Source organism: Passer montanus, unplaced genomic scaffold (assembly GCF_014805655.1).
Source record: "Passer montanus isolate IOZ18808 unplaced genomic scaffold, ASM1480565v1 scaffold5, whole genome shotgun sequence".
Taxonomy (NCBI): domain Eukaryota; kingdom Metazoa; phylum Chordata; class Aves; order Passeriformes; family Passeridae; genus Passer; species Passer montanus.
Window position 1 is genome coordinate 10,047,673 of NW_024369929.1, and position 25,456 is coordinate 10,073,128.

At 41.6% G+C, this 25,456-nt stretch overlaps 1 protein-coding gene across 5 annotated transcripts in view; it reads right to left on the reverse strand.

The window, feature by feature from the left end:
* ZFAND6 (zinc finger AN1-type containing 6) overlaps nt 1-25,456 on the reverse strand; it is a 35,396-nt gene that overhangs the window by 6,705 nt on the left and 3,235 nt on the right. Inside the window, exons 1-4 of one of the 5 annotated variants that reach the window (XM_039722754.1) lie at nt 22,772-22,854; nt 4,568-4,737; nt 3,408-3,519; nt 1,204-1,304 (exon numbers count right to left, since the gene is read on the reverse strand). In XM_039722754.1, the coding sequence (XP_039578688.1) occupies nt 1,204-1,304; nt 3,408-3,519; nt 4,568-4,718 (364 nt within the window). In that variant the 5' untranslated portion in view covers nt 4,719-4,737; nt 22,772-22,854. Of the gene's footprint in view, nt 1-1,203; nt 1,305-3,407; nt 3,520-4,567; nt 4,738-22,386; nt 22,647-22,704; nt 22,855-25,456 lie in introns of those variants that run through there. The other 4 variants (XM_039722752.1, XM_039722750.1, XM_039722755.1 and 1 more) reach the window with 4 other exon arrangements.

The following is a 25,456-nucleotide window of genomic DNA, read 5'->3' on the forward strand; positions in this document are numbered from 1 at the left end:
CAAAACTGAGACAAGAGCTCTCAGCTCCAGAACACAAACTTCCTAACAAATATTAGAGTGTATATCTAGAATGTATCTTTTCAAGAGTAGACATGTTTCTAACAATTGACATCTCAAAGATTACTAAAGTGGTAAAAAAACTGGAATTAAAAGCTTTTCTCCCAAGTTTTTTTAACCAGGAGATGGCCTTACTCAGCACAGTAGCTGACTAATGACTCTTACAATATTCCACCCTACAGAAAGGGACAGGTCAGGTTTAGAAAAGTATCTGAGAAGCAAAACTTTTGATACCAGAGATACAGTAAAAGAACTAATATTTAGAATGCTTAAGTGGAATTGCAAGTTGTATCTGCAAAAATACCCACACTTCTATGTTTAGACTAGCCCACAGAAAAATAATCCTCCCCACTAAAGCAAACTGTCTCAGCAGAAGGCAGAATACTTACTGATTTACCTTTAAATACCTTTCATAATGCCTATAGGTTACCAGTCTAAGTACATTTTGTATATTACCTGGCATTTTTGATTTCCTAAGAAATACTATTAAACAGTTTTTAGTCTTAAGCTCTGAAAGTCTGCACATAGAAAACAAGAAAAAAGTGAAAACAAACTCCACATTGTACCAGCAAGAAGGACCTGTATTTTAGGCCAATATAGTTAACCCACTCAGCCACTGTCCTTCAAGCAAAATATAGCCTGTGGTTTGGTAATTTTATATTTGACAAAGTGAATTTCAGTAGTTCAATCTTACACCACTACAGTTCAGAGGTGAAAGGTTTTTATAGGTGTTTCCTGTTTATAAAAGATACTGACCCTGTTCTGGCAATGGCTATGTCAAACACCCTCTACCACAAACATGCTCAAACTTCTGATATGTGCTGTAAATGGTCACTCTGAGAAGTAACAGATACCAAAACTCTACTCAGACGTAACAACCATGGCATAGAGACAGAACAGAGTGTTGATTTATGATGTGCATTTCCAACACCAATTAAGTTTATGGCAGACACTGACATCACCAATTAAACAAGGTTTCAGTTTCACTTGCCATTTAAGAAAAGAAACATTATTCTTATTTTGCCTTCTGATGTCATAGAGCATTTGGGTTTGAGAATCAAACATGTTTGAACAGGAGTGTATTAAGACCAGTAAAGTTTAAAAAGCATTATTCATAAGTTCTGTCAATGAAAACTAGGCACCAACCTTGCAACTCTTCTGTCTCAGGTACTGTTTTGTCCACAGCCGTACTATCCGGTTGGGATGATGCTACAGATTCTGTTAAAAGTGACTGACTGGACACAGGGCTGAGAGGCAAAAGAAGAAAATTATTTTTATTATGCATTCTCACATTCCTTTCCTGTAAGAGATACATTAGGGCACATCTTGAAGAGAAGGTATCCCAGAACATTTCACTCTGAAGTTGTTTCTGTAACCACTTAAAACTGCTACACTCTGAACTGACACAAAAGGTAAACTTTTTTTTTTAAACTCATACTGAATGCAACAAAACCGTTCCACTATAAAAAAGGAAAAATATTTTGGGTGGTTTGGCATATCATTGTTCCACACAGAAGCAACAACGCAACATTCAGCATACAAGAATCTTTATAACACAAGTCAGCAAGATAATTGTAGAGGAGATAGTTTCTGGAGATATGAACGAGAAAATTGCAGCATGTCAATGTTTCCAGTAATAAAGCTGCAGCAGCTGCACACAGAACCTTTGGATTTTCACTGTGTAAAGTGCTGCAGGCTAAACTTCCCAACCCTTTAGCCATACTGCTAAATCATAACATGGCTGAACACCCAACAATGAACACCCTGAGCAGTTTAGAGAGAATTCAACACTGGCCACAACTCCCAGCCAAGCTGCTCAGACAGCAGCTCTCCTATGGAACAAGACAGAGCTCAAGTCCCAAGCAAGAGGTAGCACTATCTCATTTGCATTTTTTTTTCTTCCTTTCTACTGAGGGATTCACTCTGAAGGCAAAAACCAGATTATCCAGCAGCCCATGAACCAGCACTCCACTGCACAACGGGAGCACTGGAGTTGCAATTTTAATTGTCAAGAACTGCATGTAGGTCTTGAACTGAGAGTCTGGCCACCTACAAAAGGGCATTGTCAATTGATTTCATCTGTCCTCAGAGTATCCTAAGTCTGAGGTATTTCCAGAGACCGAAGCTGAATTCCTGCTTATTTTATTTTGAAAGCAAAAACCCAAGCAAGTAACACTGATTTTTTTCAAGTGCAAGTCCAAGAGCAACCACCCACTCCTTTCTCCTGCAGCCAGTAATCAAGCCAGTGATCAGTGAGGTACTTCTATTCTTCTATTATTTTATTGAAGTTGTGAGAGCACAAAGGCAAGGCACTGTAATTGGTTCACATCTGTGCATTGACCTGGATGAACTTTTTTTTTTTTTACACACACCAGAAGAGTTGTTTCAGGGTAAGATATGTATTTTCTACCCCAACTATAAACCTCAGAATGGAAAGACTAAATATAGCATCAAGCATGGCACCTAGCTCTCAGTTCATATGCAGAATCCAAGCACGAGGATAACACCTCCTATAAAAAGCTAGGGAGCAGAAAAGTCTGAGCAGAATCAGTCAGCAGTAACTGATGAAATCGCCCTTGGCCTGTGTTTTACTACATTCATTTTTTTCAAGAAAAGTTGAAACGAGTATTACTGCAAGTTTAACTTCCATAGTATATAACACACTAACACTTTTCACTCAAAAATTTTCCAAAGCGTTTAAGCTGCTGTTGGTTGTGTCATTCTAAACTGAAATGGAGCCACTAAATATACACAAATATTTAGCTTTTACAAATGGAGAACACTTACTAAGTCTGAGTGATTTATAAGAGGATATTATGTATCCTTGAATAACCCAGATGGAAATTACTAATTTAATAAGAGATCAGTTCAGTAGCACAAATTGTACCAAGACTTGTGTCTTTACCCTGTTCTAGTACTCTCCACTTCTTGCAAAGCAACTGGCTTGTTAACACATTATCATACATTTATTTATGAGAGCTCTTGTAAACAGCTCCCTGCCATTTTACAAAATCTTCAAATTTCTAGGATGAGAAGAGCTCTCCTTTGGTAAATGTACAACTACAAGTTGAGGAAGCAGAAGAGCAGCCAGACAAATCTCTGTAGAACAGAAACTGACAACTTCTATTTGAAGCTAAACTCTAAAGACAAATTTCCATTTGAATGCCATATGAAGCACAGAGATCTGCTAGCATTCACCCTGAGATCCCATGCTTTTAAAGTTAGCACTGAAATCTTACACCTTTTCCTAATCTTGGTTCCAGCATTTAATTATGCAGGATCAGCACACTTCATTTAATCATTCTGACAGATTTTTCTGTAAAGACACAGAGCAGACTGAAGCACCTTACCTTGGCTGCATAGATGGAGTCGATGTAGAATCTAAAGTGGACTGAGTTTCCTGGGCACTGCCCTCTGTGCACTGGACCGGTAAGGACTCGGTGATACTACTGACAGAGGCTGCTGCAAGACACACCCAGGAAAATGTGTTATGCTGCTTCCTGGGATGACAAAAGTTACACATTGCATTTACTCTTTGACCCCTACGACACCAACCAGGAGAGTAATGGAATCTACCTACACCATAAGGAAACCTAATTTCACAAAAAAGTAATTATGTTTGGCCCCAGGCCCCCAGAACTTACACTGCAGAAAATTTTGAAGCTGGAATTTTAAAGCAGTTACTATTTTTCACTTATTAAAGCACCTATGAGCAGCTTTCTCAGCATAAACTGCTCTACTCTGACATGAGAAGCTGGTGTTTTGTTTAAAAAACCAAGATGGATCTGGGAGAACACCAGTATAACACCCTAATGCCAACTCCAGATGTATTTTGAACGCGTAGAACCCAGATCCCCAGATTTCAATAGAAGATATTGCTTCTACTTAAAAGGTCAGGTTGAAGGAAAGGCAACACTACACAGGGCACTGGGCCAAAAAGAACAGAAAGTATGTGAAGTTAAGGAGAAACTATAGTTGCCTTTTCCCAACCTGGAAATGAAACTTGAGATAATTTTAGTAAGGAGGAAATATAAGAACAGATCTTTCCGTAAAGGCCTTCAGGGGCAGTTATGGAAAGATGTCCACAAAAGCCCCTGAAGGCCTTCAAAAGGAAAAGGCATCACTATCAAGTGCTTACAGGTTAATCCTTTAGAATGAGGTCACAGAGATAAAATACCTGTATTTAAAATGCTCTTCACAAACTTTTCCCAAACTCAGTCCTATCTGTCAGTAACTTCAGCAAAAATATGTTGTAGTGGTTTTTTTGTGTTTTTATCATGTCAAATCAGAAACACTCAAATGAATACAAAAGGTATTAGTGAGAGCAGATTAGAGGCAACACAATTACATGATGAGCATCCCATCCAGGCTCGTTCCATAAGGAAAGATGCTGGAATGAAAGGGTTTGCACTAATGCCCCAACAATCAGAATCTGGACACGGCCAGGAGGCTGCTGCCCACTGTGTCAGGTTGAGCTGTTGACACACACACGTGTGCTGGGGTTACTTACCAGGAGGGCTAATTCTACCATTACTGTTCTGCCTTTGAAGGTGTTCTTTGTAGCACACTGAACACATGCCATTTGTGCGAGGATTCCCGTAAAATCCGCAGCCAGTGGAACACAGCATAGGCACTTGGCTACGGTTAGTTTCTTGAGCCATCCTCCCTTCTTCTATAAACCTGAAATTGATACACACAACCCAGCATTTAGAGGCCTGAGAAAACCCTTCTTTTACAGCTGACATTTGAAAAATTAGGAATTTCCTATAGCTCAGCAAAAAGACCATCCAGAAAAAAATGCCTTGTGGGTAAGTCAGTGCCCTTTCCCAAGAAGTCTATAAAGTGTGCCCAATAACACAAACACAGTCATATGTAGGCTTCACATGACCCACCCTCCCAGCTCCACCAATTTATTTTCAATAAATATCCCACAAAGAAAAGTAATTTTATCAAATATTGGAAGTATTGCTGCTTCTGGCAGTCAGGTAAGGGGAATAAGGGAGGGGGACACTTATGCTGAAACCTGAACACCTGACACTCTGCATGAGAACTGTAAAATAGAGACAAGCCATGATAACACAGGCTTACTTGCTGCATAATTATAATTAACAACAGTCACATGAATCCACATGTCACTGTTTAGTCACTGTGTCATTAGTGAAAGACGACACAACTGCTTACCACAAACCTTGTATTGTGATTTTTCACACACTAAGAAAATCACCCTTACAGGCAAAAGTATTAGACCATGTACACAACCTCCTGTTTATAAATGCACAGTGAAAATATAATAAAAACAAGAAGTAAGAGATATATAAGTTGAGAGATATATCATATATGAGTTGCCACATTACAAAACCCAAATTTAAGGACGTTAAATAAAGACTGTATAATTTCTTTTTCCCCTGGCTTATATTAATCAAGTTCACAGATATTTGCAAGACATTACAAGAAAATAACAAATGACAATTTCCATCAGTGCTCTGAGACTCCTAACTATTATCAAGTGGTCTAACTTGGAAATAATTTTTAACATGTCATTTCTTGAAATAAAGTCAATTTTCCATTTTCCCCCTTCCACAAATACACAATTGTACTTTTTTTACCAATTTTGAAAAAAATCCACAGCTTCTCATTAAGAAACTAGGTATATCAAGGTATAAATTACCTATATTTAATTCAAGATCAACTTAGGTCTACTATTTTCTGATTAAAAAGTAAGCTGAAGCATAGGTAATTTAAATTCTTGTAAGTCAAGCCAAAGATAAGCAATATTTCTGAAAAAATAAAATCAATCTTGCAAGTAACACCAGTATACATTTCAAACAACAAAAAAATCCAGAGGGAAAGGGGTTTCAAGATACTTGAACACTTCACCAACTGCCATGTTATAAAACTAGATGAAACCATAGTAAGAAGTGCCACAATAAAAAAGATTTCTTTTTACATAAGATGTATTCAAAGCCAAACACAAACAACATTCCCATTATTTGGTTTCCAGAGAAATCTCCTCATCTCCTCTCACTCCCACATCGACTCCATTTTGTTTTTATTTCCCCAAAACATATGAAATTGATACCATGACCAAACCTCTGGGTTGCAAAGCCAACAGCAACACAGAAACAAGTCAAGTCCTCTGCTCACAGCAATAGGGTACTCTTATGGATGAGGAAGGATTCAAGATATAAGACAAGGAAGATGTACAGGCAGGAAGACAACCAAAATCTGATGGTATCTTTTTCAGCTTCAACCTGCAATTAAGCTTATTTCAGCTGTTGACTACACTCCCCCACCCCAACAGAGAATCACTTGCTTTCAACATACAAAGCCCCCATTGACCTCACACGACAGCTAAATTTGATTTTTGCTGAAGTACTGCACTTGTAGCTGAAAGAGCACTTTCATTCCTGCTTTTCTCCAGCAGTCTTTCAGAATGAAACTGCAAGTAGTGCATGTGGAATTTAATTCTTATGCTGGGCCCAACATTTCAGAGAAGCCATTTCAGGGAAGTGCAAATGAATATGAGTTTGCTGTGCTTTGGTAACCAGAACCAATTTAAAGCTGAAACCTTACGCAAGTCACTTTTGGCATAGAATGTTTAAGATTGAAAGACTAATTAAAAACACTTTCAACTGAATATTTCAAGAGCTATTAGAGATTCAATGTCATAATGCAGTATTAATCCTTTTAACTTTAGGCAGCAGCATATTAAAGAACCCTACACTAACTTCCAGACTGTACCGTGATTTTCTTTCTGTTCAATATTGGCTTCAAGCAGCACACAGGAACTCAGTAACTGCACCAGCCATTGCTAATGTTCTCCAACACAACATTGCTGAAGGGACCTGGTGCTAACGCAAACACGGAATAACAATCTCTAACTTGGACATAAAAAAAAAAGTGCTGCACCAATTCAATAAACAAACTGTGAAAGGTGCCCAAAGATGCCCAGACGAAAAACAAGAAAAGCTGGCCTGAGTTCCAGCTAAGCCAGTTCCCAAGTTCATTAACCAGTGGATCCTGTCACCAGTCAAAGCACAAGCCACTGGCATGAGGCTCCAGAACACTTCAATCTCCAAGGGGAAGTGCCAGGGATTCTTCTGAAGAGTTTTAATAAGGGCCACAGGAAGCGGAAGATCTTTCATTGGTTGCTAATATTTGAGAAATACAATGAATAACAGATAGGATCAACCTGATGCAATGTTATGAAGTCAAAGGAGAACTTGCACCAAGACAACAGCTTGTTGGTTATGAAGGGACAATTGGGTAAAACCCACCTCACCCACACAATTACTGCTGTGAGCTACCAAAAAATCCCACCAGGAAAACAAAGCACCATTACCAACACAGAATTTTCTGACAGTTCAGTGAGCTCAATCAGTTCACATGCAAAAACACAAGTAGAAAGTCCAACACAGGAGAGCCTCTGGAACTGATGTGAGTGAGGACATGTGACCAGGAGGGACAAGACAGGTTTTAGCAGCCTGTAAGCTCCTGGGATGGTTGAACTCCTCTATTTGAACCCTAAAGCCACAGAATGCCTAACCAGTATAATAAGCACACCCATGCTTCGCCCTCCCTTTCAGGGCTCACATGTACCAAAAGGAAACAAGGAAATGATCAAACTTAAAAAAATCAACCACTCCACCTTCTGCCAATTAGTTTCAACACAGATTGGTTTCTGAGCTCATTTGTCACGTGTGTGCTGTTTGGGCAGGAGAGAGGGTCTAGCTGCAGACACGTGTGGAAATGCCTGTTTCAGCAGCAGAGCTGCTAAGAGAACCACTAGCCAAAACCAGGCATTGAAAAGAGAACAAAAGACACCCAAGTCCTGGCAGTTCTGCCACTGCACTGGAGCCATGCCTCTCCTGTACACAGGGATGACACAGCGCTGCTGCCTTGGGGACTGCGGGCCCCAGGCAAAGTGCCACCAGCAGAGCAGCCGGACTCTGCCCCACGGCAGCCAACACGGGCAGCGACAGATCACAGAGCAGATGTTTTTGGGGGAGGGAAGGACCTCCCATCAGCCCAGTTCTTGGCTCAGCTTCAGATGATTTTTGTTTCAAAACTGTAATGCCTCACGTGGGAAGACCCACAGTATGACCGAGCCCAAACATCCCATAAAGCAGAGGAGGTGGGCAGTCACTGCTGAAACCACGTCCGAGGGGCAGGCATGCTCCCACAGCTCTGGCCACTGCTGCCCCCCATCCCTGCCTGCAGCCACATCAGCTCAGCCATCTCATGGAAACAACACAAATATTTGTTCTGGTGCAGTGGAGAGCTTGCTCATCTGATAGAAGATCAACTCCAGAGAAATGACATACACTGCACAGGAAGTGACATGGCTAAAAATAGGACAACCCTTTCCAGGGGCAGCAAGCCCTTGCTGAGCATCAAGCCTACTGTAAAATAAATCCCAAGTGCTACCCATAATTTCAAAAATGGCCTCCCCTAGCTTGGCTTCAGCATGACACTTGAAGCAGCTTCATAGCTAAAATGACAACAAGGTCTTGGGATCAACATGACTACATGTATGTCCCCCTCGGTTTGAGGTGTCACAAAACAAAGGTGGAGCTTGTCAAGCTCCTGGAAATGCCTCTGGGCTCTGCCTGTTCCCCCCAGAGCTGTGCCTGCAGAGCATTCATACAGTAATGCTATGAATTCTGAAGGTTATTCTGAATGCAGAATTGATTTATCTTAAAGAAAAAACCCAAAACAGAGATCTTTACAATATTTTAAGCACACTCCCTGCTTTGCTTTACAATATAGTTGTATAACCAGTTGTACGAGTCCTAATGAGAAGGAACAGACTAGAGGGAAGTGCAAGAGCTTTAAACAACTCCTCTCAGTGCAACCCCAGAGCATCTACTTTATTGAAGATTATGGAGTAAACATCCTCTTTCTGTATTAGCTAAAAATTGCTAAACTTCAGCTGAAATTACCTCTAACTGTTTTCTTAAAGATATTTATTGCCACTAGAAGCATGGCAGCACACACCTCTGCAGGCTAAGCCCTCCTTTTCCTACAAATAAGGTGCTTACAGTCTACTTGTTCCTGTTACTCCTGCACTACACAACTTCATTCATTTAATAATGCCCTCTTACTACTACTGCTTCTACAGGTCCTGTCTTTCCTCCCTTACCATCACATCCTCAGAGTAAATTCCTCTCTGTAACAAGCAAAAAATATGCAAAGGACATGCCTATAAAATGTATAGAGTTGAAGCTGTGGAAATATTAAAGCAGAGCAAATCTTCTGGACATCAAGTTCTCTGGAGAAGGAGACATCTTCCAATACTCTGCTAAAGCAAGCAACAAAATACTTGTGGACATCTTTTCCTCACAGAGCAAGCACTGTGATATTGGTCTTCCTCCCCAGCCCCCCTTTCTTCTTTTCCTTTTAATTAAAATGTTTATATGCCACTAGTTTCAAATAACTGATACCCTAGCTTTATAGGCTTCAAATGTTAATCAGTAAGATCAGAGAGAGCAGCATTTAGCAGGATTAAACACACAAGGTTTAAGAATAATCTCTTTCACTGCCTCCCCCCCCCCACCCAATTCTAGACAAGAAAAAAAAATCTGGCACAGAAGCCAGCTTTCTCTTCAGCTGTCTTCTCCAAAGAAAAAGGTCTCTTGAATTCCAGTTCCCCTCTTACTTCAAGTTCTGGTAAGAAAAACAAGCAGATCCTCACATCCTGCAGTACAGTCTTGTGTTCTGCAAACACTCCTATAATCTGTGACTGGTATGGGAAGGATCCCTCCCAAAAGCTAATGCTGAGACCACCCAAACAGCATTATGCCTCAGCAGCTCAGCAGACACAGTCTGAACCATTCTGATGCCAGCTTCCAAACTGCTGCTCAAAGAGAAAGCAGAACACAGTGTGAACTACTCTTCACTGTCAAAATCAGCACACTGACAGTTTTACCTGACACTCACCTCAAATGATAAATCCAATTTTAACAAGCGATTAAAATATTCCCTCCTCTGTCATAATCACTTTTATAATGAAGCAGTTCAGCACTGACTGAAGAAGCATCAAGACTAAGGGTCATTCTCTCTTTGTGCTAATGAAGCAAAGAAGAAGCTACAGAAGTGGTTACGTGTGCTGCTTAGACATACAAAGCTTCATTCCAAGCACAAATAAGACTCAACGTTGGGCATACAAAAATACACTTCACTTTTTAGCATGTACTGGCACAGATACCCAATACCACCTGTACCACCATATGAAAAGGCAGGCTGGTACAAAAAGCAATAAATAGGAAATGCATTTCTCTACAGGCTTATCATAACAAAGGGCAAATAAAAGCCCAAGAACACAGTTCTGTTGAATCTTGCTGCAGATGCTCCCAAAGCACTGGCTGTGATTGAGGATACCTGTTCATATTGGAATTTGCTGCTCAGGTGCCTTGCTTCCAGCAGGACACTACTCAGGGTATAAAGCACTAGAATCACAAATTAATAGCAAGCTACAGAACAGTCCTGGGTTTTTTTACTCCATTGCTGTCTCCCAAAAGACTCCAATTTACATTCACTGAGCAGTCATTTGTAGCTGGTTTAAGGCATTATCATGTCCCAGCAACTTGCTACGGAGCCAAGAAGAACTGGCAGATTTGAATAGGGGCCTCAGTCACTACAGCTCAGCCCAGCTTGCTGGTTGCAGTCAGACATGTCATTTCATCTTACAGCTCACCCCTGCTAAAGCACTGCAGCTGGTTCACATTTGCCAGCACAGCTACATGTGTAGTTACACTCTGACCCAGTTTCATCAGAATGCTTTGAGTTAAAAAAAGTGAATATGGTTAAGGACCAGCTATGCAAGCAGATCCGTAAGGGCAGCGACCTCTTTGTTCCTGTAGCAGCAGAACACACAGCTGCTGCATTTTTCAAAACACAGGAGTTCCAACTTCCTCAGCACCAAGAGAATCCATACATTTTAAAGCTTTCTACTCATTCCACTGAGCCTCCAGTTTTCTTCCTGCTCAAACAAAGTTTTAAATTGCAATGTGAAGTAGAATTTATATGACTTCATAACAAAAACAAAATACTCACGCTAGTGACCAAAGACTTATATAAGATGTTCTTTTAACTCACTTGACAACTCATTTAATATCTTCTATGTTCCTGTCTATTCCTGTTGAACAGCTTTTTATTTTTGTTTCATGCACAGACTTAAATTAGCCTACAATCAAGTATTTATACTAGACACTCCTAGCAGAAACTTTACAAAAAGGTGTAAAGAGTTAGAGAAGTCTTTTCTTCACTTCCAATTTTTATTAGTCAGCAAGCGTAAATCCTTCCATACAAGAACTAAAAAATAAATTAAATTGTAACTCCTAAGAAAGCTATATCTCAGATTTAAGATGTCAGAAAGACTATGAAAGAATCACACTAGTGGAAAAAAAAACACACTTGTGAGAGAAAGTGACAGATGGACAGAAAAGAGACAGTTCAGGTCTTAGGAAGGGACAGAACATTAGCAACTTTTGTAACTAATCCTAGCCAGAATACCATAACCCAGGAACACCTGGTACAGACAAAGCCTCCAGTGTTAAAGCATGTATGCTGCTAAGTACAGCTGACTGCTCTTGTACTCAAGGTTACACGAGGAACAAGAGAACATTTCACTACAACCTCTCCACTCTTGCTAAGCAAGAACAAAGATGCACAGATTCTATACTTGTATCAAGGAGATCACTGATAATAAGGACTCAGCTTTCCATGCTTGTCTACATCCACTATTAATAGATGTTACTTTGAAACTGTAATTACTACTTGTGACCACGCTTAACCTTTGCAAAGCATGGATTACCAGACCCAAAGATTAACTTCTGTAAAAGTAGTACCTCAAACTCTCATTCACCTCATGCAAAGCATCTAACTGCTTGTAGTAACCACTCGAAGTTGACAAGCAAAAACAAGTATGAGCAAAATTTTCATACTTAATTTCCAAACTTTCTAGTATAGTCAACACACCAAATAAAGGGCAAATTCCATGGACGTCATTACTCTACTGAAGATTAATTCTTAAAAACCCCCAAGAATTAACAAGCAATGTAAGAGAGGTACATTTTATTACCTATTTAGGAAGAATCATATTTTATCTATTTTGGATTTCAAAAAGGCAGAGTACAGACAAAAGGATTTACACTGGAATTGCAGAAAGCTGCCACAAAGAGCCACTGGTGTAATGTTGGGTTTTTTGCAGGAATGACTACTACTTTATGGAGCATCTGCTAATTGCTAAGACACAAAAAAATAAGAGCAGCACTCTGTATAAAGCCTCCAACACTCCTATTTATCATGCATTTCAAATTGAGTCTAAAGCAGCAAAAATACAAGTCAGGATGCCAAGGATTACACTGTTTGTACATTTAAGCCTGCACATTGGGACTTCCTAGCTGTTCTAGACTAGCACTGCAGCACCACTAGAACTAGATCCTTGCATATGACAGCATCCAAACTTCCTGAGATTCAAAGAAACATCATTTTTTCCTCTTAGAGAATTTAAAAGCCTCTTATTCCCCAGGAGCATAATACATTTGTAGGCAACCCCAGTTCATCCAGCAAACTCCAGTCCAGAGCAACACAGAAATGCTTTCAGAAAGAGGCACCACCAGCATGTTTTAAGTTTCTGTCTCTCCAGTGATGACTATCAGAAAATCTAAGCTGACAAAGCTGCCTTTTTGGAGAGGTCAACCTGAACGCAAGTGAAAACAACGAAACAAAACCCACATACAACTCACTTCTTGGGTTCAAGAGAAAAAACAGCAAATAACCCTTGGAGCTAGACATGCTTGTTTACAGTGAGCCGTGACAGGGACCTTCAATAATGATAACTAGTTAAACATTAAAAGCACTGAGAGCAACACAGTAACTACAGTTGTTCAGTACATAGTAAAGACAATTTCTGATTTGCAAAGAAAAGTGAACACGAGAAAAGAGTATATCATGTGTTTCAGGAAGCTGGTTTTGATCTGGCATCCCAGGGGAGGCACGGTGAGAGAAGTTCAAGAGGCATATCTGAGGAACGCAGAGAGGACACTGGCCAGCCACCCCCTCGTCATGCTGTCCTACCCAAAGCACTCTATGCCCATGCACAAGCCAGTGAAGAGTGGAGTGTCCCCCTAGATACGAAATTTTACTTACTCAGTTTAGCCTCCCCGGCTCCCCCAAGATCTAAGGCAGACAGGCTGAGCAGGCCATTTTTGGAAGATGGCTGTCTCTAAGACAAGACTGACGCAGAAACCTGACGTGAAGTTACACTTGTGACAGAATGTGCAGCTACTTTTAAAAGAGTACCCTTTCAGAGTGAGCTCTGGCATCTCTGCTCAAGAGGAAAAAAAAATTCAGAAGTTACACCCATTAGAAAAATCAAACCATGTCAGTAATTGCTCATCAGCAGTTGGCTATGTCAGCTCACACAGTTTCCATCATGTGTGGCTGAACTGGTGCCAAGCTGCACAAGTCACAGATATTGCTTGAGGAGCCCTCTTCTTTCCCCTGGAGTTTGTGCTATCTCGTACCTGTATTCTGGCATTCAGGTGCTGCAGGAATACTTGAGGTGCCCTTCACAGTCCCATAAATTTAAGGTTTACTTGAAATCTGTCAGATAACAGAAATGCCTTCTTTTAAAATGCTCTACAAAAGGTAAGAAAGCTACCCTGAAACAGACCAGACAGGGCTGGATTCTGCTTTCTCTGGTATCAGATATTGAAGCTGGCCATTTCAGAAATCAGAGGTTGTAGAGAACTAGAACCAGGAGATTCTAGAATTCTCTAAATTCCTTTAGAATACCAGGCCAACAGGGATGCAGGAGAGCAACTCCATAAACTATCTTTGGTGCTGTATTTTAAAACAGGTTTGACTTAACCCACTGATGAGAAATAATCTGTAAGAAGGATTCAAACACTTACAAGATTACCCTCATAATTACTGAAAGAATAGATATAGATTCAGTAATCGCTTCTTTTGAGCTTCAGTGAATAAGTAATCTTCTCTCAATACAGCATAAGTTTCACTTATTTTAAGCATATCAAACCCAGAAGAGATAAAAGCCGCTTTAACACGAGTTCCCGAAATAGACAGCTTCTTGTTAACAAAGCACCTGTTGCCGAGAACTGACAGTAAGCACAAAACACATTATAATTTGTTTTCATAAACAGCACTATGTTGAATTTTAATTAGCTTATAATGCCACAGTTCTACATGGGTCTAATGCTAAGGGAGCTCCTGCTCTAATATTGGGGTTCCTATGTGTTAATAAATAAAACTGTCATCAGCCAGGGCTTCTTGAATTCAGCTTAACTTCCAAGAATGCTGTGATTATCATGCATGATGTGTAGTTCTATTTAGAATTATGCACTATATCTAATTTAAGTGTGTAAAATTATACAATACCCGTACTGTGGTTTGATGGGAAACTCAACCTGAAGCTAAAGCCTGACCAAAGAAAGAGGGTATGTAAGGACAAGTTTTCAGCAGAAGAGGTATAAGTACAGCATTCCCTGTGGCAAAGCTGCATTCCTCATCTCCTGCAATACACTTAAATTTAGTCAAGGGACTCAAAGGTATTACTTTGTTTTAACCTCAATGCTATTCTGGAAGGGGGGGGGGGGGGTTTGCTGCTTTTTTTATCCTTTAATTATTATTTCAATCACTGGGGAAGCCAGCTTACACGATCCCAAACAAATTACATGTACTATGTAGATGTCTACATAGTAAAACTTATCACCCCGCACAAAGCATAGGAAAATACTTCACAGGTGATCAGCAGCTGCCATGTTGGACAACTGGTATTTATCCCTCACTTCAATACACTGTCAAGTTTCACTGAAGACAGGAACAGACCAACTGGTCACACTCTGAAGTTTTGCATCTTCCCTTAGTTTCCTCTCAGCTGTCACTTTACACTCCCTGAAACAATGGAACATGTAAACATCCAACTGCAGCCTATACACATGCATTCAGGATCTATTCATATGCAACAAATGCAATGGCTTCATGAAACAGGTCATTTGGGGCTTTAGCTACCTCTGCCACAATATTGCTGGGACAGGAACTGATCTACCCTGAAGACTTCGTTTTCCAAAAGCTTGGATTGGCCCTTGGATCTGGCTTGTGGTGCAGCTCTCTGCCACAGGAGTCAAAGTTAACAGTGCACTGCAGGAGGAAGGTGAACCTACCAAGTCAACAGCAGAACTAAAATTTAAGGCATAGCCTCACTTACAGCTTAAGCCTAGGAAAAAGGCCCACATCACCAGGAGGTCAGAGCCTGAATTAGTGAGAGTTGCCTTGTGTCAGCTTTAAGTATCTAAGTGTCAGGTCAACATATAAGGGGGCTAGAAAATGATCAGAAATTTGCAATGAGACTCTCTCCTTTCTGAAGGTTTCCAGAAGTACACCACTTGCTCAGATGGAGAGGTCACTGCTTAAGAAAAGTTTAAAAAAATACTGGAATCAACTTGATTGAGGACAACTGGCATTTCTTCCCCCACTGCCATCATGGAACAGAAAATAGTTTTTTACACTTCTTCCCTAAGCCCATACAGAACAGACTGCACATATTTCAGTTTCTCAGCTGAGGAGAAAGCCAGAGCTGACAGCTCTCGAGTAAGAGTCTGCACTGCAAACACTGTGCTTTAATCACTAGGGCATCCTTTTTACCTACAAAATACTCCACTTACAACTCTGTGAACTGCCCTCCTGATAACCAAGTCTGCTATTCATTCTGCTTCCAGACAAGATTCCACTGTGAGCACACATTTCTAGTACAATGTCTCTCCCACTCACTGTCCAGAACACTTAGATCAGCAAGTTAAGAACACAATCACCTAAAAATAGCATGGCTGGATGCCACTGTCTCCCCACTTATTACTGTGCTACCTTTGTACAGAGTTTTTTTCTACAATTCTACATGGAAAAATAAAGCCATAAATGGCTTTAAAGGAGGGACTTGGAATCAAAAAGGCCAAGCTGTTAAGTAGTGCCCTGGCATTTCCCCTTTTTCCTCAAGTCACATAAACAGAAATATACATTTTTAGAAGCATTTTGAACAATAACTCCTTAAGTAGATCCGATTTCTCTTTTTATCCTCTTGCCATAGTGATTGTATTCTGCCAGAGAACAGCCTGACATATGGCAAAGTAACAGCACTTTCTAGAGAAAGAAAAGTTCAAAATATAAAGGAAAAGTACACAAACATGGACAAATGCAGGCCAGATCACCAACTATTTTGCTTTGCATATTAAAGCCAGTGTCACACTTCAGATAAAAATGGGGAGAGAAAAAAATCTGCTCACAGGATATTGAGCTTCAACTGTCAACAACACGTGGCTTTCTATCATGATGCTCATTCCCTTCCATTCACAAACTATGGCCAACAGGGCTATTATCAGGACAATGGAAAAAAGAACAAAGTATTTTCCTTTTTATTATGGTACTGGGTCAGAAACAGGAGCGTTATCGGTAAGAACAAGGCCCTTCAGCTTGGCCTAAGGATGCACTCACAGGCACAGCAGCTTCAGAAAAGCCCAGTGCCCTTACACTGCCTCCCAGAAATCCCTTCTGTCTCACACACCTTTTGTGAGAGCAAAAGCCCCCACATAACTGTTGAAGAATATTTGCATCCCTTACATTAAAAAAACTATTAATTTTAACCCATAAGCCTGCATTTCAAAAATCAACTGTCCCATTGTAAAACTTGATGCTGCTCAAGGAAACCCAGCAACATTGCACTGCACATTTTACACTGCACATGCCACCCTGTTTAAGCTCACCAGGCTGAGCTTTCAGGCCATACAAAAAAGTTTCAAAACATTCTTCATTTCAGGCCTTGAGAGTCTGAGAAATTAAGATGTCAGAGCTGCAGCAAGGACACAGGTATTATTTAGAGAAGACTAAGGTTCCAAGCATTCTGATTGTGTGGGATCTGAGGTTGAAGACAGAAGGATAAGTAGGTAGCAACTAATCAGGGATTTATTTATATACAGAATGACTAGGTATAAACTTAAGACCATGGGTCACAGTCACATTATGACTTTGCAGAATAACAAGCTAATTCCTGCAGAGAAACCAGAGGCAAGAGCCAGAAGTTTCACAGACACCAAGTAAGAGAAAAGCAAATGCAGGAAGGCAACAAAACCAACCAAGTGACCAGAGTGTGAAATGAGATTTTTCTGTTGTTATACTGGAAGAAAAAAATTAAAGCAAATTACTCCACTGCTTTGCACAGAAGTTTAAAATCACTTTTAAATGCACTCAAAGCACCAAGTTTGACTGGACTTATTAAGAAGGCAATAAAATGCCCAGCTGCCAGACCATTCTACAAATCAAACACTCCTTTATTTCAGCACTAGTCTTAGCTCCTGCATGGTTTGTCACACACAACTGATAATTTGTTTGTTATGTAACTAATAGTAATAGACTTACCTTAACCTGTTGTTACTAACACTGCCTTCCTCCTCTCCAAGGATACTTTAAACAAACCCCATGAAAATATGCTGATACTCAAAACAATTCTACTGAGTCATTCTGAAGTCTTTTCCCTAAAAAGTATTTCAGCAAAGTTCTTCCATGTGGCCACAATTTTCTTCTCTTACTTTGCACATTAGTAATCAAATATTTGATATCACAAAACACTAAAATAAATACTTTTCTCCTGGAGAACAGCATTTGTTTGATAACTAATTCCAATTAATACCTACAAAATCACTTAAGGACTTGACAACAATATCCAACAGCATGTCATACTAGCATGATATTTGGATAGCATAATCCCAACATGAGAAGTCTGGTGAGATTCACTTAGAAAACTCTCTGGTATCAACAACTAAAGCTACCTGATAAGCACCTTACCTGATTCTGAAGCAGCTGGGCAAGGCGAGCAATCTCCAAACCCTTCAGTTTAACACTCACAGCCATTTCTTTTGCCCCTACCTCGATAATGATGCAGATTCCAATACAAGGTCATCCTGTTGCACAGAAACCTTTCTGGTACATCACAACATTGCACTGCATTAAGGACTTGACTGTATCTGATTTTAGAAAAACATGCTGAATTCATACAAAATTCATGGGGGGGGGCAGGTAGTAGAGAAACAATTGTATCCTTCTTTGCAATCTTGTATCTTCCCTGCCACCCCATCCTTAAAACCAGCATGATCAACTCACTGAATGTCTTCTGGCAATCTAAATTAGAGAGATAGCATTCTGTATAAAATGCATTAGTCTTCCCTGCCACCCCATCCTTAAAAACAGCATGATAAACAACTCACTGAATGTCTTCTGGCAATCTAAATTAGAGAGATAGCATTCTGTATAAAATGCATTAATATGTCAAATTTAGGTACAGAATGTACATTTTTGCCTGAAGAATCGGTGGTTCTCTTGCTGCAAACATGTTTTAAACCTTAAGTGAAAAATACCTGCCTTTCTCATATTCTGTTTCCAATATTCTGCTTTCATCAGCACAACTATATTCCACAGCACACACATGAAAATCATCCAGACTCCTGCATTGTTCAAACCAATGGTGAAAACTTCAGGCCTTGCTTAAAAAACCCATGCAATGCAAAATGTTTCAGCGAGCCCCAAACACCTCACTTCCATCTCAGAATTACCTCTCAAGCTCCCATTCGAATTTGATTATTAAGTTTATATTTGTCTCCCTAATTCTTCACTTAGATAAGGACGCATTAGCATCATGAATTACAGGACACACTGGTGCAGTGCTCTCTTAAACTCTGGGCTAGCTGAACTGCTGGGGTGGCTGCCAGGGCCTGCCAAGCCACACTTGTTTACAGTTTAGTTCTCCAGATACAGGATTATTACGTTTCAGACTCACAAATACCATATCCTGAAGGTTAGAGTCCTGTGACACAAATATACCCTGGCAGGGCAGAACAGCTGAGCAGGGGTGGTCTTCAGCACGGAGACAGTCTGAGCTCCTGCAAGACTGCTGAGGCATTAAGGTAAAGGAAGAACTGCGAGTTTAATAAAACTGCTGCTTAGAAAGGAGCTATTTTTAGGAAATACTCAAATCAATGTATTCATTTGTCTAAGTAATACTCAAAATACTGTCTTAAACTGAGTTAAATCCCAACCTGATCCATCTTCTGATCCATTTAGATCAACTTATCTCTTAATGTATAACTTAATAGCCAAAAAAGTTACTTCTCAAATGAAAAAAACCCTCAGTTTATTTCAACAACTGGAGAATGAGTAAAAAACCCCAACATGATTGAGGCAAAACAGTTTTTGCACTGTCAAAGCTTTGTTTTAGCTAATCTCTGTTTAGCTCAAAAGCCCTATAAACACACTTAGAAGACGGGATCTGTTAAAAATATATCACCCCACCCCTTCAATTAAGGGCTGAGAAGCTTATGACACATCTGAGAGATCCAACAAGAATAGGGAAGAAAGACTTAATGTTCCTGATACTTCTAAAGGTAAAAAAAAAATAAAAATAAGCAGCTTTAAAAATCCCCAAACATGTTTCATGCCTCTGTTAAATAGATTTGAGACCAAGAACAGATCCCAACTATTTTTATTCCTTTGTAGGTCACGTGCAATTAACTGCTTATTTTCACAAAACCTTATGACAGTGTAAACATCACTGGGCAGATGATCTGCCCCACCCAGAGCGAGCTCCACACCACAGGAGGACACACAACTATCTCCTGAGGAGCCCTTGTATCTGCAGCAGAGGGCTGCTCCTGGGCACCAATCTGCCCTGCAACAGCAGCCCCGTGCTGATCACGCCTCCTCAGCTCCCCCTTTCCTAGAAACTGCAAGAAAACCAGTCAGAGGCCAAACTCCCAGCTAAAGCAAGGGCAGGTGTCCCTGTCTGGGCATCGCTGACACGCTCTAGGATGACATTATTCTTCTCCCCCCTCCCTTCTGCCTTGGGCACAGGGCAATTAGCAGAAATGATCCCTAAACCACTTGGGAAACAGGGGGAGGAAGAGAAGGGGAAAAGAGCCAGTTGGGCAGGCTCCAGCCACCAGTTCAGAACAATTTGAGCCAGCCTGGCTGACTGTGCCTGCAGTGCTCACAGAGCCCACTCTGCTGGGAGCGTGCAGCAGGCCCCACGAATGGCAGAGAGGGCCAGCAGGCAGGGGGGACCCAAAGCCCACATTCCTGGTGTCAGGGTGGACAGCAGCCCTCCGTAAGACTTGGGAGTATTTGACAGAGATCAGCCCATGGCAGGCACACAGCCTGCTCCAAGGAGCACTGAACAGAACCAGAGTGCAGGGTCACCATCCCAGCTCGTGCTGGGCCACCCACCTCACTGTGGGCAGTGCCACCAGCAGCTGGTGGGCTGCAGGGCACAGATGTCCTTTGTCTCAAAGAGGGGAGATAAAATTTCATCCTGTGCTCTATACACAGCGTTACAGTGGATTTTGAGAATCTCTTATTCACATCAGAGATGTGTATTCTTTCCTGGCACAAGAAGCAGACACATAAATCCCACAGCACACAACACATTCACAGTGTTTAAGATGTGCAGATGGAGCATGTGCAGGAGAAGGTTTTATGAACAAGAAATGCTGGAACAACCAATCGTCGTGCAGGGACAACACAGGTCCTGCCAGCAACGGCTTTGAATGCAGGCAAGAAACATTTGCTGTAGCCTGAATACAGAAGTTGTACAGCTGTGCCAGCAAAGTGGTATGTTTATCCTTTAGGGCAGATTTGCTTTCTACAAACAGCCTGCATTAGAACTGTATACATGTGGTGAGAGAGTTGAGCATTTCACTCCTGTGTTGAATAAATCAGCCCAACTGGTCCCAGATAATACATCTTCCCTAAGTTGGGGGCCAGAGGGGACTCAGAAACATGGCTGCTCAGTGATCAAGCAACAGGAACCAAGTTGCCTCATGTATTCAGCTTTTATCTGGTTCTAAATGAAAACAGTTTTTGGCTAAATGTAATATTTAATAGCACACAAATACCTTAGTTGCCTTGCCTCAGTTTCAGCAATTCTAATACACATACTCATCAGTTTAGAGGAAACTTTAACTAGCCACTTAGTCTCAGGCCTAGCATCACATGGAAGTTAAAAAATTAAGATGCAGGTATTACACACTTATGTATCCTGGTCTCAAGCCCAGTACAAGAAACCTATCCTAGCTCTCTGCCAGAAGACCATATATAGTCATTGCCCATTCTAAAATAGTATTTTCAGGGTTTAAATACAATGCAGGACATTTAAAAATGGTATAAACAGATTAAGACAGCAAGAGCAAATTAGTAATTCAGACCTATAAACCATTGGCTCATGGCAAGACACCAGTGTGTCAAAACACTGCTATATATACCTTAAAGCAATCTATACCCAGCATTTTGGGAGAAAACAGAATGGCTCAATGTAAAACTGAAAGAACGAGGTATACTTTGAAAATAACACTTGTTTACGTTCAGTAAAGGTCTAAACAATTGCTTTCCATGGTCATTTGAAAGACTGTTGCTCAATTTTTCGCATCCATTCTTCTATCACCATGACTAATCATACAAAACCCACCAAACTTCTCAGACTCAACAAGTATTGAGGACATGAGTATTTCTTTCCAATTCCCAGGAGCAGCTGTGTATCAACCCAAGTGATTTTATAAAAACAGGAAGTATTCAGGGAAGAAAATAGATTTCCCAATCTGAAAGCTTTGTTCTGTATGTGGCCTCATCTAATACAGAAAGGGTGACAATTAAAAGAAAGTCTTTATTCTCATTAGAGCCCCCCTGTTTCCTGCCTCACCACTTCCTGCTCTCCTCCCTCTCACCCTATCCCATGCCACCCATGGCAATTCATACTTTTCCTGTTCCTGAAGCCCTTTCAGATGCACAAAGTGCCACTAAAAATACCATATAGGATATAACTGGTGCAGAAACTGAAAATAATCTTCCCTCAAATAAAACACCTGCTACCATTAGGCAGTACAGGCTTCCAAAGAGATTCAGACCAATTCCAAAGGAAAAAGAAAATCCCTCCCCCCCTTTTTTTTCCCCCTTAGCTGGAAGGGTAATAGCTGCACCACAGAGCAGTAACACTTCATTTTTCTTGCCTGTGTTTGTAATCAGAGCTCCTACAGACCCAGACACCCCACAAAACTGATTAAAATTGAGGGGAAAATTGCCATGTTTTACATAGTTTTTACATATCTTTGTTCTAAATGCTAAAGACCTACGAGACATTCTTCTCATCAAGAACAAACACACAGACAACAGCACAGCAGCCTTCAGAGATACAACAAAGGACAATTTAAGACAAATGACTTGGAGCAAATGCTATCACTGAATAATCCCACAGCAGCTGTCATAATTAGTTACCTCCAATCTCATCAGAATCAGGGAAGTTAGAGTTAAAATCGAGCTCTCTTCCTGTAACATTGTGTAACTCCAAAACAGCAGCATTATCCTCGCTATTTTAGAATTAACATTTCTCCATGAGATAATGTGGAACCGCTCGATCCTTCCACGCCAGAACACCCGGTGCAAGCCGAGAGATGACAAAAGAAACTCGGTCAAGTTTGAGTCTCTCAGCACCTTATTTCCTGTCTAAAGAGCCCTTTTGTTCTGCTTCCCTGCATAAATGTTAATATCCTGCCATCATTAGAGAGCGGAACGACGAAGGAAAGCCCCACGCACATGAACTCCACTGCCCCGGAGGGCGGAACGACGCCACACGACGCGATTAGAACGGCAAAATTCCTACCACCACGGTCTCCACAATTTTCTGCTCGCTTCACCCCAGATTAACTTCACTTGGAGCTGCACTTCGGCGCAACCTACCGTGGGCACGGGGCCCGCCCTCCCGCTCCTATTGGCCGAGGCGGCGGAGGCCCGCCCCGCCGGCCGGGCCGCGCCCGCTGATTGGCGGAGCGGGCTGCCCGTCACGTAAAGAACTTTTCCTCGCTAGCAGGTTAGGCTGGGCGGGCTCGGGCACCCCGGGCGCGCGCTCTTAAAGGGGCCGTGCCCCGCTGCCGCCGCGCCGAGCCCGAGCCGCGGGCGGGCGCACCCCGAGACCAAACCCCGGCACGGAGCCCGGTCCCCGCGGGGTACCCACCCCTCCCGGACCGGGGGTCGGGGGTGGCAGAGGGGATAGCACCCGAGCGGGCTGGGAACGCCGCTCCCGCGGCAATTACACAACTGCCGCTTGCTCCACTTATGGGATAAAATTAGCTGTGGGTTTGGAGCCCATCCGCGCTTTAAGGGTGACTGGAGTCACCCGGGGAGGCCGAGCACACGACATAAATTAGTAACCCCGGCTAAAAATACACCGGCTCGCCGCTTCCAAAGACTTCCACCCATTTAAAGCATGAGTCAGCAGGAGCTCCGCAGGAAGTGACTGTCTCCATCCCACAAGGTACCACGGCTTCTGCCAGAAACTTTTTGTGCTTATTCAGGCTTCACTTGACTGAACAAATTTGCAAGGTCCTGGTCACGTTATGACAGCAGCGTTTCCCACGGCACAGCTTCCTCTCAGCACCACTCAGACAAAAACCTGTCTTTTAGATTAAAAGCAGTTCTTTTTCCTTCGTGCAAACACAGATGTGGTTCCCTACACAACTATCCAGTAAAAGATGAGCAAAAACAAAACAAGGCTTAACAAATATTTCACAAGTGCAGCTAGGACACCTGGTTCAGGACGAACCTTGCCCCATCCCAACAAGCACACAGGGAAGAGCCAGAACACAGTCAGTGCTCCCTCCTGCACCCACAAGTATCACCACAGTTACACAAGACTTATCTGGGTAGCAAGGCTGCCTTACATAAAATATTTTCACGTGTTTAGTGTAAAATAACTAAAAATATTAAGCTAGAGGAAGATAAAGCACTTGTCAGCACAAGCACATTGGGTTGTTTTTGTCGTGTGCGAAGGCAGAGAGGAAAAACTTGTTTCTGGTTCTTGTCACCTTTCCCAGTGCTGGAACTGCCTGCCTTCCCTTACTTCACCCACTGCCATTACCACGAAACAGGGAAGTTTTAACTTCCCTAATACAGATTAATGAAGTCCAAGGCAGTCCAGCACACTGCTTTACTGCAAATACTACACAACATCAGGAAAATATTTACAGCTAAGTGCTCCCCTGAGGTGTGATACAACAAAGAGAGCATAAAAACACCTTCAGGAGGGACATTTACTTCTGCTAAAATGATGAAATTGCACATTTTGTGTTACCTATTTTAAAGCAACCTACCATGCCACAAATCCAAGTACAACTGAAAAGCACCAATTGGTTATAAATTGATATGTATGAAACACTACAAGAACGGAATTAACAATATTCACATAACTTACAAAAAATACCTAAAATACAAACTGAAAGAACCAGACCTTAATCCTTGCAACTGAATGCAGAGCCCTACGAGAGCCAGCACTGCTGGAAGCTGATCTGGGCTCCACTGAGCATAACTCATACTTGCATGACACTTTTTTTGACCAACCCTTATCTAAGCAATCAAAACCAAGAACACGGTTCACACAAACAAAACAGACCAATAAAGGGTCCCTCAAGTATCTCAGGAACCAATCTTGGAAAGCTTCAATTCAGAGCACATTAACTTTAGGCCCATAGAAACAGCAGCACAAGTCACAAATTGTATCAAGCAAACTGCCAAGGGCTTGAAGACATGACAACCCTATGGTAAACATTGTTGTTGGGATACTTTAAAGAGAAGAGGGGGGGAAAAACAACCCAAACCAAATATACTACTCCAAAAGCTTCCAGCTCTGTTTGCTACCACAGCAGCCTCACCACCTTGTAATGGCAATGAAAAATATTTTTTATCATCAAATATCCCACACTTCAGCTCATGCTTCTGCCACACAGGCAACTAGCAGCTCTTATCACTACGGGGGAGATGTTCCATCCCTTTTCCTCCCCACCTCTTCCCCCCACGAGCCCTGCAGTCTGGCCAACCCCTGAAACCAGCTCTGGTGCTAATCAGCCCCTTCCACCTGCCTCGAGTCTCTGAGCTGGCAGGAGTCTGGCCAGCCTGTGATGAGCAAAAGTATGGCTTACCCAGAGCAGAAAGGGGATGGCAAAGCAAACCCAGCACTGGCCTCCCAGATTTTCTTACCCATCTCATTTAAAAGCAGAACACAAACACACCATAACTATCCTAATAAGAAAGCCCCAAGAGTAATTTGCTATCCTCATAAAAGATCCCCACATTATCTGTCAAGTGGGGTGTCCAAACCAGATTCATGGCTGACCCTTAGGTCACTGGACTAGAAATCACAGGTAAACATATTTGTTTCTGAATGTTGGGAATCCATGCATTAAAAAATTGCTATTCAAGTCACTGTCCCATGCTGAAGGAAATGTAGTGAAATGAGATTAAAAAGCCTAATTTTCAGCCTCGGTTTCTGCAAGAAGCCATCTATTTTCCCTCT